Below are 13,834 nucleotides of genomic sequence, written 5' to 3'. Positions count from 1 at the left end.
TAACTTAAGTTAAAAAGATTGGTTTCACACAGGAAACAGAAACTGGCCTTCTAGGTGTTTGATATGTGATGATACATTACATCTGGTCTGGTGGTATGACAGGGGATACTTCTGTGTCTCTTACCAGACAGCAACAGGGTGAACAGTACCCACCTCAGCTGTGGCTGGCTCATCAGAATTGGGGAAAGTGCCACAGGGCGGTAGTCGTTTACAGATTTTGTAGCTGCAGGGATGATGGAGGCTGTCCTGAAGCAGGTGGGCACCATCTCTTGTGACAGTGATGTGTCAAAAATGTAAGTAATAACATCAACTATAGCTGATTGGTACTTGTTTTTAGTACATGGACAGGGATATTATCAGGTCCAGCAGCTTTACTCATATTCACTCTCAGCAGCATTCAGTGGCTGTTCTGGAGATGGACTAGACTTTACTGACTCTTTTCTGAGCATATTAAAGAGAGCATAAAATGCGTTTAGCTCATCTGGTGATGTGGCCAAGCACATGATGCGGCACTCCTGCATTTGTAGCCTCTGATGTTTGCCATGTATCTTCTGTGTTGTTGTTGAGGTCTCTCTCCAGTCTCAGCTTGTGACTTTGCCTCCTTGATGCCAGCTTTCAGTCTTGCTCAGGTGGTGCTCTGTGCTTCCTTATCACTTGACCAAAAGGCAGCTTTTTTGGCTCTGGAAAGGGCCCTCACTTCTCCATTGATCCAGGTTTTCTGGTTGGGGAATGAGTGTATTGTCTTTGTGATTATCACATCATCAGCATTTGCTGATGTATGATCTCACTGATGATGTATATTCCTTAAGATTGATGTGGTTCTCCTGGTTTATGGCCTCTTTGAACAGATGCCAGTCTGTGCACTCAATACAGACATCTGACCACACTTTAACTGCTTTTACTGATGGTTTGTCACTTTTTATCATCTGGGTGAAAGTAGGCAGGGGAAGCAAGGAACGACAGAGGCTCCCTCAGTCACACCCCACCTTCTGCTCCTCCTGCAGGAAAATCATAGAACCCATTCTCCCCTACTATTCCACATGCTTCCCCACCATGTTCAGTCACCAACAGGAACAAACTCCTAAAAAAAAAACACACTATGCCTCTAAAATCATCGGTCTCCCTACTCCCAACCTCTTAGACATCATTGACACTACCATCAAGTATTCACTATAGCACACAACCTCAGCCATCCCCTGAACTCATACTTCATTCTACTCCCATCCACCTAAAAAAGCATGTTACAGTAAAAGCTGCCATCACTGCCCTCAACAAACTGTAACAATAAAACTCTAATAGACTCTAGTGTTCTTGTGGCTGTTTGTGTTCCTTGTGGCCATGTTGCTGTGTTAGTTTGATTTGATCTATCTATCTATCTATCTGTCTATCTATGTGTAATCAGACTGACATCACTGTTAGTCTGAGGTACTACAAACTTGACTATTTCAACCAGAAGAGGTCAGAAAAACAGTGGTTTCCTGCTTGGTGTTATGCCGGGACTACTAGACACTAGAGAGCAGCAGAGCACCACCAAACAGACACTCTCTGACTCCTATTCTCTCCTCTGGATACTGTACTACAGTGCACAGGTGTTTTTATTTTAAAGCTTCACACATTAAATATACACACACATAAACACACATAGCAGTCATCTTGTTATTCATTCATGAGTTTAACTGTGTGCGTGCAGTAATTAAATTTGTGTGAATGCAGTCTGCATGAGCCCTAATCATAAAGAGGATATCTGGGTGTAAATTGACAGGTCTATTTTGATATACTTCATATACTAAACAAATTTGGGGCAGAAAGAAGAAACTGAAGGTTTAGATACAAAACAAATAGATGTTAGACAAATGTAAATAATGTCTTGTCCATCTTTATGCATTTCAGCCACAGTGAGGAGTAGTTTGAAGGAGAAGCAGTTCACCCTATCACCTTGATACAGACTGCTAGACCCAAGGCCATCCCTCTCCCAAGGACCTATTGTTGCTTTACGTTGACAGAGTAGATGAATATTTAACAGGAGGAGGGAAAGTGGTAGGCATCAGATCACTAAGAAGAAAATAACACTCTCCCCATCATGTGACCAGACTGTCAATGGTCTGCTGACAGACTGCTGCTCTTGAGTGGCTCCTCATTTCTCTGTTGGCCAAATATTGGGCTTTGAAATTAACTCTGAATGAAAAAGGACATCTGTGTAGACTGGTGTGACTAGTTTACACCTATAAATAGAGATGGGATGTTTACAGGTCAGATGGGGTCGTACGGTGGGTTGGATGCCATTGTGAGAGATGCAGACAGGGCAGAAATATGTTAGCACCATGGAGAGCGAACAGAGGCTTATCCAGGTGATCAGAGCAATGCGGTCCGAAATCAGAAAGCTGGAGCTGGAGAACATGGGCCTGAGGAGGATAGCTGGAGCGAATCTGCGAAAGAATGCAACAGTCCCCACCATGACAGCAGAATGCAGAGGTAGACTGTATGTAGATATTATTAGCACTATGTAGGCCTATTGATGAAAAATCTAGTAAAAACCCAGAAATATCCTCATTAGACAGTAAAATGTGATCATTAGTTTTGAGGTTTTGTGGCTGAATAGCCTACTCCTACTCAGGTTGGTTTAATATTCTGAGCCTAATGGTTATTATGCTATTAGAATTTTTGCTTTGAAATGAATGTCTTTAAATGTTAGAGTCTTTATGTTTTCGTATGAGTTCAGTGGACTCACCTATTTGTCGTTGTTTTTTCCTTTCTCTCATTCAGAGAGCGTCGTCATGACAGTCAGAAGATATTCAGTCTTCCAGCCGTTACCCAGTCATCGAAACTGGCAGTTGAACACTGCCAAAAGTGAGCGGAGGACTGAAAAACAGCAAAAATGAAAATTAGCATGTCATTCTGTAGTTTATCTGACATATAGTGGTCGTGTTAAAAAAAGTTCTAGCACCTGGGGGGCAGGTTTAGCTAATAGCGTCATCTCTATTTTGGAATCTGGAAAATAGTGTATCACGTGCACCAAATAAAGTATTTTCTCTTTTAGTTGAACTAGTTATTTTGTGACTAAAGGGTTCTTGACTACTTACAGCTTTTGGTGGAAATATTAATATCTAAATGTAATACCAATGTAACCGCTATGATATGAGTGAGCAGTTATCAACCTGTGGAATGCACCTGTCAGTGTTCTCTCGCGAGATTTCAGCGTTGCGCAGTGGAGTACAGTCGTCCGCCATCACTGCATACAAGCTAACATTAGCCAAAAAACCACTGAGAAGAGAACGAGTGACAACAACATAACAGAGCGACCTAATTCCCAAAGGGGAGGTCATTGAGTTTCCCTGCCGCTTTCCTGGCGTAGAAAGCAAACTAGCAGATGCCTTTCATGTAGTCTTTAAGTCAACTTAGATACGAAAGTCGTTCTAACTAATCATGTCCAACCTCAAAGGCGGCACCAAGAAGGACACCAAGATGAGGATACGAGCCTTTCCTGTAAGTCTTTACCGGCTCTGTAAGCGCTGAGACGCTAACTATGAGACTCGAGTTCCGTGGATGACAGGTCTTTATGCTAGCAACTGCCTGCTAGCTAGCTGGTCAGACGAGTAAAACATGCCATTGTCATGTGAAAAATGCTATTAGCTGGACACATTAATGAAGCACATTAGTTAGCTGTGTTATCAGTTCAGTTTATTTAACGTTAGCTGGCGTCTTGGTTTTAAAATGCTACCGTCGTTTGACATGAGCTACTGTTAGCATATATAAGGAAACTTCCTCAGGGATATACTAGCTAACACTAGCTAAGTAGCAGGCCCGATGATAATGTTAGCTGACTTGACACCAGCTAAGTTAGTCAGTCAGCAAGTATTGTTATGCTATGGTAACGGCACGCTCTTTCGGCTGTTCGTATTTCATTTCACCACGCATTTTGGCTTTGGCTGTTATAGATCCCAATTAACACATTATCATTAGTGTTAGCTTGGGAGCTAACGCAACATCAACCTATTGTGAGACCAACTTGAGTAGTTAATGTTGTTGACGCTGTCAACCTTAACTAGCTACTAACTTACTGTCACACAATGATCACCAACGACCAATGTGTTCTGTGTGTATTTATGTATATTGAACAGGAAATCTGTTGTACTTTCTGTGTTCGTTTGTGTGCTATTGCTTTTGTACTGATTTTTGTTTCCTGACTACAAGTCAAGTTTCCCATTTGGCATGATAATAATTACTAAACTGAATTCCATATTCACCCATTGTCAGTTATAAACACTGTTGTCATTTTGTATGCAGTCTTGTCCAACTTATGTAGCTCTTGCAGCATCCTTCCATTTCTTGTTAAGATTGTAAGTGTGAAACAGACAAATGCGTTTTCTTCTGTAGGATATTCAGGTTTATGAGTGGGTGTCTGGCAGAATGAGTCAGTAAGCAAATGAGTGAGTGAACAGAGTTAATCCTTTCACAAATGTTGAGCTTACATGCAAGACCAGCCATTAATCCACAGTGTTGCCACAACTGGGTGGTGTAAGTCAATATAATAGTAAACTTGAATTCAGAAATTTATATTATTTAACAGACTGGTGACCAGCCCCCCGCGACCCTGTACGCAGGATAAGCGGTTGACGATGGATGGATGTTATTTAACAGCTCTTGAATTTGTAGTAGCAATTGAGACATGCTCATCATGTGATCTTAAAACTCTGACTAACAATTTGACTTGAGCTGGAATTTGGGCAGGTTAGCTGTGAAGCTAAAGTTAGTTTTCACTAGATGCATCTATCCAAATTTCTTATCTCCTAATTCTAGTTTTAGTGATTACTAATGTAATACCAGTGCTCTCTTGCTTTTCCAAATTCAAATCTGTATGTACCCCGTACATGGAACTAATCCATTGATTGTATATAAAAATAACTAATCATAATGATTTTAATGTAAAGTAACATGAGGCCAAAAACTGGCAGCCCACATGACTGAAATGGAAGTAAGTAATAACTGAAACACTAAATTTTATAGTGACATGAAATAAACCGTTTCATGAAGATCAGTCACATCTGGGTGATGCCCAGTCCGCTTAATAAAGTCTGTATTGGCATTGATACATGCATCCCTACTTTTGTTAGATTTATGTGTGGCAGACAAAAGGTCTTCCCTTCAGGTCAGGTTCTCATCTGCTTCTTGAATGAGTTAAAGAAGTTAAACAATACACTGTGCTTTTCTTTGGTGAAATAACTTGTATGTGACATCTGCACACCTTCATTGTTATTGTAAGGTAGAAATCACAATATATCATGCTAAAAATAATCATTTCAAGATATTAGAAGGTTAACTGTGGTTAAGTATTTTATTTTAGGTTGAACATGTCAAAGTTGGTAGAGAAAATTGACACACTTCGTGGCTGGTTCGCTACCTTCTCTCATTTCTCTGTACAGCTTTGGAGGTACAGTTTGGGAGACATGTCAACACCCAAGGACTTAATGTCTTGGTTTACTGACTTTAATTAAATTTTTTAATCCTTCATGACGTTCAGCAAAAGACTTATGTTGCCAAGGTGTTTGGTTACCTGCATGCTGGAGTCGAGCAGCACTTGATTGTCCTTGGGATTGCAGAGCTATTCACGTTGTGTGTTAAAAACAGTGGCACGGTATTCATGGCCTCAGGTTTTCAACACAACTTGTTATGCACATTGTTTTGATTTCTGTTGACCATGGATTGCCAAAATATCATCACACTGCCGATGTTACCACACTGCCAAAATGTCTGCTTTTTACTTTGCTTTTCCTTCCTTTCTGTCTGCAGCAACAAAACCAAAAGCATGGTGTGTTGGACTTGTACCACAACCTTAACGATAACATGTGTGGAATGTGGAAATCATATCAATGATAGCTCTCTGTTTCTGTTGATATGACAACACAAGTATAAAATAGTGATTTCATGATAACCTTCTGCTTACCAAAGCTAACCGTTCCTGTGCTATTGCACTGAGATGCTTGATCAAATTGCTATAAAATGCAGGCAAAGTTATCTGATAGCAGACAGAATAATCCAGGCATCCCATGACATCACCTGCATTGTGTCACAGAGAGAATTGCAAGTAATAGAAATGTGCCTTGTTTACATCGTTGCTACACTTTAGTTCCCAAGCTTGGCTGTGGAAGTCATCAATAACGGTTTTCCTGTCCACACTGCAAGGTAGAAATTGCTTGTTTAGTGTTTTGTGTCATTACACAACAAAGAACATGTGTTGGACCTGTATTATTCGTATGGCTCTGGTACATTTTTTTGCAAAGAATAATCACTGATGTTACTGTTGTCATCTACTAATGCCATGCGGAAATAATTTTCTGTCCCTCCTAGATGACAATGGATGAGAAGTATGTGAACAACATCTGGGACCTTCTAAAGAATGCCATCCAGGAGATCCAGAGGAAGAACAACAGTGGGTTGAGCTTTGAGGAGCTGTACAGGAACGCATACACGATGGTGCTCCACAAGCACGGAGAGAAGCTCTACACAGGCCTGAGGGAGGTTGTCACAGAGCATCTCATCAACAAAGTAAAGAAACATTTCCATTGTCATTTTTTGGAAAATAAGAGAAATTTGCGGTCATCAGTAATGTGCATTACTATAGTGTCACTTTGTTTTAAGTTTCCATTCTTCTGGCTATTGTCACTTAGAGATGTCCCTTTCTGGTAAACAAAGAGATGTAAAGCTTTAAACAGTAAAGCACAGTTTTGAATGATGTTTGATTATATTAATAACAAAATAAACAAGCTTACATCCCTTTTACCAAGCATAATCCACAAATGGACCGTGAATGTACTTTATATACTTTCATCTGCTTAAATACTTTCACCTGCTTAACTACTTGATGTGCAATACTCTGCTGCTACTATTTATTCATTATTACTGTTCACCATAACAATTCATTTAATTATGTAAATATTGTACATATCCACACTCCCTTATATTTTTCTTTATTTTATATTTTTACTCGGATATTTATATACTTCTTTATATACCGTTATCTTATTTATATTCCTTTTGCCTTTGCCTGAGCAATGTGTGCAACTGTGACACAGAATTTCCCCCCGGGGATCAATTAAGTATTTCTGATTCTGATATATTTCTAGACAACTACAAGGTCCAAAGCTGTTCACCCTCTCTTTACATTTGTCCTTATCACCTGATGTTTACCAGTCACACCAGAGATAACTGAAATATCTGTTTGTATTTTCAGGTACGGGAAGATGTCCTAAACTCTCTTAATAATAACTTTCTGCAAACACTGAATCAGGCCTGGAATGACCATCAAACTGCCATGGTTATGATAAGAGACATCCTCATGTATATGGTAGGTGCGCATTGTTTGTCATATAAATTTATTTTATAGTTAAATCATTTTCTGTGTGTGTGTGTGTGTGTGGTGTGTGTGTGTGTGTGCACGCGTTTTTGTTTGGGAGATGAGAGGGAGGTGGGGGGAGGTTTTATTTGGTGTGGTGTGTTACAGCAACATGTTCTAAATAAATAACAAAATGTTCTGAATAAATGAGAATGTTTAAATTCCAAAGTTTGGACTTATAGCATTGTTTGCTTCGTTGTTAAGTTTATACAGTTATGCGAACACAGGACATTATAATACCATTACACTAGTATATGCTTCTTAAAGAAAACTAAGACTATACTATACAAAAACACTTTGTTAAAAACGTTGCATTTTAAGAAAACACTTTCTTCCTGTCATTCCACTACTCACACACTGGACACTCAGCCTGCCATGCACTCCCTGTTCCCAACCCACATGCCCCCAGACACACCTGGTAGAGATCTGCACTGTATTGAGTTGTGGATGAATTTCCTGTACAAAGATCTCTCCCGTTTCACAATACAGTGGTTGCTGGTTTTTTTTGTTTTGTTTTTTGTCAATGGGAGAAGACCAGAAGTTTGATGTTTCTCCCATGGGTTCTTTTGCCTCTGCAAGTGGATTATGGTGCTTGTTCCCTGTCATGAATAATTATGTGCTTATTGAAGAAATGGTCTTTTGTTTCCAACTCTGGCCAACCTTCACCTACATCCTCTTCTGGACTTTGATTGTAAAGTGCTGTTTTATTTGTGCACTAAACAATGAACCTTTTGTTGCTGTATTTATTTGTTTTGTTGGAAAACTGGCAGAACTAAATGGTTTACCTCAGCCAGCAGCAAGTCCAAAGTCTTCCTGTGGTTGTGTGTGAGTGAGTGAACCCTTGAGATAGACACAAGTGTAGGCTAAACAATGGCACAGTCAGTACAGAGACAACACGGCTCTCCTGGGGATCTTTTCTTCCACACTCTCATTTTTCCTGTCCTGGCCTTACCCCAGGCAGCTGGCCTTGTGTTGTTTGACTACGGCATACTCACCACGTCTGAGCAGTGAGAGTCTGCTGCCTGCTGACCTCTAGAGGAGAGCCAGACAGATGCAGCAAGTGTGACTTTGCTTTTCTCACCAGGTGTATTTCCTTGTTGGAAGCCACAGCCTTTCTTTAGGTCCTGGAGACATTATTTATTTGTCTAGGAGAGGTAGGGTGATTGTACATTTTCACTCTATCCATTAATTTTATTGCTACCCGGAAAATGCATGTATTTTGTTTTTTCTTTAATTTTAGCCCCAGTTACATGCTGTTTTTTTTTTTTAATACAGTAATTTGATCTAATAGATGCAAACTTGTTTACTACTCTAATTAAGCATCAGAAAGCAAAACCCAGTCAAGTTCATAAAACAGCATCTTGGAAACTGGCAGCAGTGAAAGTTAGGTTTTTTTTACACATGCAAAAAAAATGGCAATGCAAGGCACATTATGGTCCCACATAATATCCTGGAAGTTAGTTATCTAGTAAAATCTACCTCCAGTATTTTGGCACTGGCTAATATTTGTAATTCTGTACTAATTTAGGACATTTGTGATGTAAAATCTTGCTACTGAGTGGGAAGGTAAATATTTTATCACCTACATCCCCCTTGAATATTTATGCTTTCTGGAAGGAGCTTATATTGTAACTTTATGTTTTCTGGAAACAATTCAAACACCTACCAGTTATTTATTCTGACTCTCTAATGACCTTATAAAAAGCTTTGCAACCCGTCAGTGGGATTGTATAATGTTTAATGAAAGGTTTGCTGGCATATCCAGCCCCCATAAAAAAGTACTTTGCAGGACATTGAATCACATTGGATGCTCAGCATACAAACCTACATTATACACTACACATCCAAGTGAGGTAAAGTGAATGTCTTTCATACAAACAGGATACTCTTAAATATGTACCTGCGCTTAAAGTTTCTTAACTTTCTGACCATCTCTCGTCTCCCAGGACCGGGTCTATGTTCAACAAAACAATGTGGAGAATGTGTACAACCTCGGTCTCATCATATTCAGGGACCAGGTGGTGCGCTACGGCTGCATTCGAGACCACCTACGACAGACGTTACTGGACATGATTGCCCGTGAGAGGAAGGGAGAGGTTGTAGACAGGTATGCAGGAACACTACTGCACTGTTTGAACTGTGGGCCTGCTCCAGTTTGTTTTAGTTGATCTTAATATTGCAATATGTTATTTTCTGAGCATGTAAACATGGACATTATAATTGTCATTTGAATAATTGCTAATATGGGAGCCTTGCATATTATTTATTTTTTTATCATTCACTGCAGGGGCGCCATCAGAAATGCCTGCCAGATGCTGATGATTCTTGGCCTGGACGGCAGGTCTGTATATGAGGAGGACTTTGAGGGCCCTTTCTTAGATATGTCAGCAGAATTCTTCCAGGTAAGTCTACAGAAGGTTCTCAGTGTCTGTATGTTTTTTGTAACCACTGAAAAATCGACAGCACACAATACCTGCTCTTTCAGATGGAGAGCCAAAAGTTCCTAGCAGAAAACAGTGCCAGTGTCTACATTAAAAGGTAGAGGCCAGAATCAATGAAGAGATTGAGCGAGTTATGCACTGCCTGGACAAGACTACGGAGGAGCCCATTGTCAAGGTGGTGGAAAGGGAGCTCATTTCTAAACACATGAAGACCATTGTGGAGATGGAGAACTCTGGCCTTGTCCATATGCTCAAAAACGGCAAGACAGAAGGTAAAAGCATTTCCTAATAGATTTTTCTCTTTTGAATTAATTCTGATGATGATGAAAATGAAATAATTTCAATCAAGGGATTATCAATTTTCGGCCTTGCCTCAACAATTCTCATTGTTTTTCCCTCTCATGTCTCCCTCTCAGACCTGGCATGCATGTACAAGCTGTTCAGTCGTGTGCCAAATGGCCTGAAAACGATGTGCGAGTGTATGAGCTCTTACCTGAGGGAGCAAGGCAAAGCTCTGGTGTCAGAAGAGGGAGAGGGCAAAAACCCTGTCGACTACATCCAGGTATGCTGGTTTTTATGATTCTTAAAACACAACTTTATGTCTGAAGACTTGCAGAGCCCTGCGTGAAACTGTAAATGAGAGGGAAATGTCATAATAGAATTTATCACCTCTTTGTAATTGCGTCCTTAACAGGGCCTGCTAGACCTGAAGACACGGTTTGATCGCTTCCTCCTCGAGTCCTTCAACAATGACAGACTCTTCAAACAAACCATAGCAGGAGACTTTGAGTATTTTCTCAATCTCAACTCCCGCTCACCAGAGTACCTTTCACTCTTTATTGATGACAAGCTCAAGAAGGGTGTCAAAGGGGTATGTAGCTCCTTTGAGTTTTTTTCAACACAAAGTAAATATAATTATTTTTTTATTTTTTTTTATTTTGTTTTGTATGTCCTGCACGTTGCCTCGTTCATTTTCTCCCCATCTGGTTTGAGCAGTTGACAGAACAGGAGGTGGAGTCAATCCTTGACAAGGCCATGGTGTTGTTCAGGTTCATGCAGGAGAAAGATGTGTTTGAAAGGTACTACAAGCAGCATCTGGGCCGCAGGCTGCTCAGCAACAAGAGTGTCTCAGATGACTCGGAGAAGAACATGATCTCTAAGCTCAAGGTAAAGGGAGTGAGACAGTTTTGCAGCCAGATGTATGTGCACATCCCTCATACTGTTCCCGTCAGTAGTTTCAACTCCCTGTTCTCTGTCTTTCTCCTTCACAGACAGAATGCGGCTGTCAGTTTACCTCAAAACTGGAAGGGATGTTCAGAGACATGAGCATCTCCAACACTACCATGGATGAGTTCAGGCAACACATACAGACCACATCGGTAAGGCAGTGAGACACCCTTTCAGAAAAACTCAAACACAAGTGACTCTAAACAGGGCACACTTAAAAACCCATGTTTGATATGAAGCTATTTTTTGCGCAATTTACATTTATTAGTGCATCAGAATGTCATAAAAAGTAACCCATAGTTGTGTACCACTTATTTTGTAACTAAGAGTCAGTTAGCTTTTATTAATTTCTATTTAACAGAATTTCTTTTATCTCTTTAAGGCATCTCTAAGTGGTGTAGACCTCACAGTAAGAGTCCTCACCACTGGCTACTGGCCTACACAGTCGGCAACACCTAAATGCACCATCCCCCCTGCTCCCAGACATGCCTTTGAAGTCTTTAGAAGGTAATGCTCTTAAATTCACTCAATTTATTTTTTACTATACATAGGCAGGCTAAATTTTGTTGGTTTCTAAAAAACTTGCTCCTGGCTTTTATTTCACAGGTTTTACCTCGCTAAGCACAGTGGTAGACAACTCACACTGCAACACCACATGGGTGGGGCAGACCTAAACGCAACTTTCTATGGAGCTATTAAAAAGGTAGAATGGCATTTGAAAATGCAGGTTTATTGTCAGCCACTTTATTCACGATGCAATGATGCTGTTTAGTATTGGAATCGGGAAGCAACTCGTTTACGTCAAGGCAGTATCATCATTCACAAATCTACTGTCCCTTCTACTTTATCTGCAGGAGGATGGTTCAGAAGTGGGAGTGGGAGGTGCTCAGGTGACCGGCTCAAACACCCGGAAGCACATACTGCAGGTCTCCACCTTCCAGATGACAATCCTCATGCTCTTCAATAACAGAGAAAAGTGCACTTTTGAGGTGGGGACACAGCAAAGCACCTATACCTGGCCATCTTGACCTCACTCTTCAATTAGATCTTTTTGTCTTTGTAGAGGTTATTTTTGCTTTACTGTATGACTTACATGCATCCTTCTTAGCGAGGAAAGAATCTTACAATGATCTGCCCGTTTTTACAACCTCTTCGCCCGTTTTTGTCCCCCCTCTACAGGAGATCCAGCAGGAGACAGATATTCCTGAGAGGGAGTTGGTGCGAGCGTTGCAGTCGTTGGCCTGTGGGAAGCCAACACAGAGAGTGCTGACCAAGGAGCCAAAGTCCAAGGAGATTGAGAGCGGCCACGTGTTTACAGTCAATGATCAGTTCACTTCCAAACTGCACAGAGTCAAAATACAGACAGGTGGGCAAACTTTGTGTGCGATGCCACATATCGTCACTACAGAGAGCTCAAGTTCAACCTCACTTCTGGGCGAGGTTCTGTCCACTACTGTCTGTATACTATGTACTGCGTCTTTGGTTAGAAGGTTTAATTTTTGGAAATCTGAAACATGATACTGTGGAATAACCTTTTCTGTACTGTAAGCTAAATGGTTGAGGACTACTGCACTTGTAAAAGTTGATCATCCTGTGATTTTTTTTAACAAATATAAGTTATTATATAACTACAGTATCAATACCTGGTGTACAGTAGTACATACGTTCAGCTAAGAATATGAACGGAATGCCCCAGTATTGTTTCAGCCTAATGGCAAATGAAGTCTTCTGTTAAAAAATATATTGTGACATGGAAGTGGCCTTTCTGCTAAGATTAAACAGTACATCGAGAGATTTTCTGCATTTTCTCTTCAAACCTCATCTTGTTCCTGTATACTACTTTCCCAGTTGCTGCTAAACAAGGAGAATCAGACCCCGAAAGGAAAGAGACGCGGCAGAAAGTGGATGATGACAGGAAGCATGAGATTGAGGCAGCCATTGTCAGAATCATGAAGTCGAGGAAGAAGATGCAGCACAACGTCTTGGTGGCAGAGGTAAGGAACCCACATGAGAACATGAATTTAGCTCGGTTTCCCTTTTTAATGTATAGCTTTCCATCTGTTCCACTTCTTGATCCCAAAACTTTTAAATATTTTATTGTGACTCCCAAGTTCTGCAGAGAAGTTGTAGGACAGGTGCTGTTTCTTATATTTTGTGACTTTGTCTTCAGGTGACTCAGCAGCTCCGGGCACGTTTTCTTCCCAGCCCTGTGGTAATCAAAAAGCGTATAGAAGGACTTATAGAAAGAGAATACTTGGCGAGGACGCCAGAAGACCGTAAAGTGTACACCTACGTTGCGTAGAAGATGAACTGGTGATGAGAGGAGGAAGAGACTGGATGGGATTTGTTTGTTTTCTTTGGACTGTTGTTACGCATGGACTGGAAGTTTCTTTTAAAGACAAATTCTGGGAACCTGATTCATCGTCCCTTACAAAAACACAGTAAACACACAAATGGGGAATAAAATGTTGGCTCAGAAAAAAGAAAAGAAATCCAACAAAACTTATATTGATGATTTTTAAATCAGGCCCAGTCTTCCTATTCCCTGTGAGTTTTAACATGGATGGATCCAGCTTCAAGCTTTTCACTGTTTTACCCATGTAGAGATCAAACTTGCAAAGAATCCCTTGGGAAAAATGTGAATGCACCACATTTTTTTTTTTGTTTCAATACTGTATAAAAAATAATAAAATTATTAAAAACAGCAAATGTGGATTGTTACAAAAGAAAAATAAAAAAAAAATGAGTATTGATGCTCTGTAGTTTTTCACAGAAA

At 40.3% G+C, this 13,834-nt stretch overlaps 1 protein-coding gene and 2 long non-coding RNA genes across 3 annotated transcripts; 2 read left to right on the top strand and 1 right to left on the bottom strand.

Moving 5' to 3' along the window:
• Window positions 1-1,558: 1,558 nt before the first annotated feature.
• Window positions 1,559-3,025, bottom strand: LOC119902173. Its single transcript, XR_005444306.1, has 3 exons — window positions 2,945-3,025; window positions 2,729-2,859; window positions 1,559-2,426 (listed from the first exon to the last, which is right to left on the bottom strand). It is a non-coding gene; the product is annotated as an uncharacterized LOC119902173 (long non-coding RNA).
• LOC119902174 lies at window positions 2,317-3,036 on the top strand. The gene is made up of 2 exons (XR_005444307.1): window positions 2,317-2,472; window positions 2,764-3,036. It is a non-coding gene; the product is annotated as an uncharacterized LOC119902174 (long non-coding RNA).
• A 170-nt stretch (window positions 3,037-3,206) lies between these two features.
• On the top strand, window positions 3,207-13,762 carry LOC119902168 (cullin-3-like). Its single transcript, XM_038718153.1, is given in 17 exon segments — window positions 3,207-3,483; window positions 6,346-6,543; window positions 7,229-7,342; window positions 9,337-9,497; window positions 9,678-9,792; window positions 9,876-9,921; window positions 9,924-10,103; window positions 10,248-10,393; window positions 10,526-10,702; window positions 10,828-10,998; window positions 11,103-11,210; window positions 11,441-11,565; window positions 11,665-11,761; window positions 11,913-12,047; window positions 12,238-12,424; window positions 12,907-13,052; window positions 13,229-13,762. Coding segments are annotated over 17 exon segments (2,298 nt in total). The 5' UTR covers window positions 3,207-3,423; the 3' UTR covers window positions 13,361-13,762.
• The last annotated feature ends 72 nt before the right edge of the window (window positions 13,763-13,834 follow it).

This window comes from Micropterus salmoides, unplaced genomic scaffold (genome assembly GCF_014851395.1).
Source record: "Micropterus salmoides isolate LMB-PRFRI ecotype aquatic unplaced genomic scaffold, ASM1485139v1 Ms_hic_scaffold_14, whole genome shotgun sequence".
Classification (NCBI taxonomy): Eukaryota; Metazoa; Chordata; class Actinopteri; order Centrarchiformes; family Centrarchidae; genus Micropterus; species Micropterus salmoides.
This window is presented reverse-complemented; position numbering and strand designations above follow the sequence as displayed.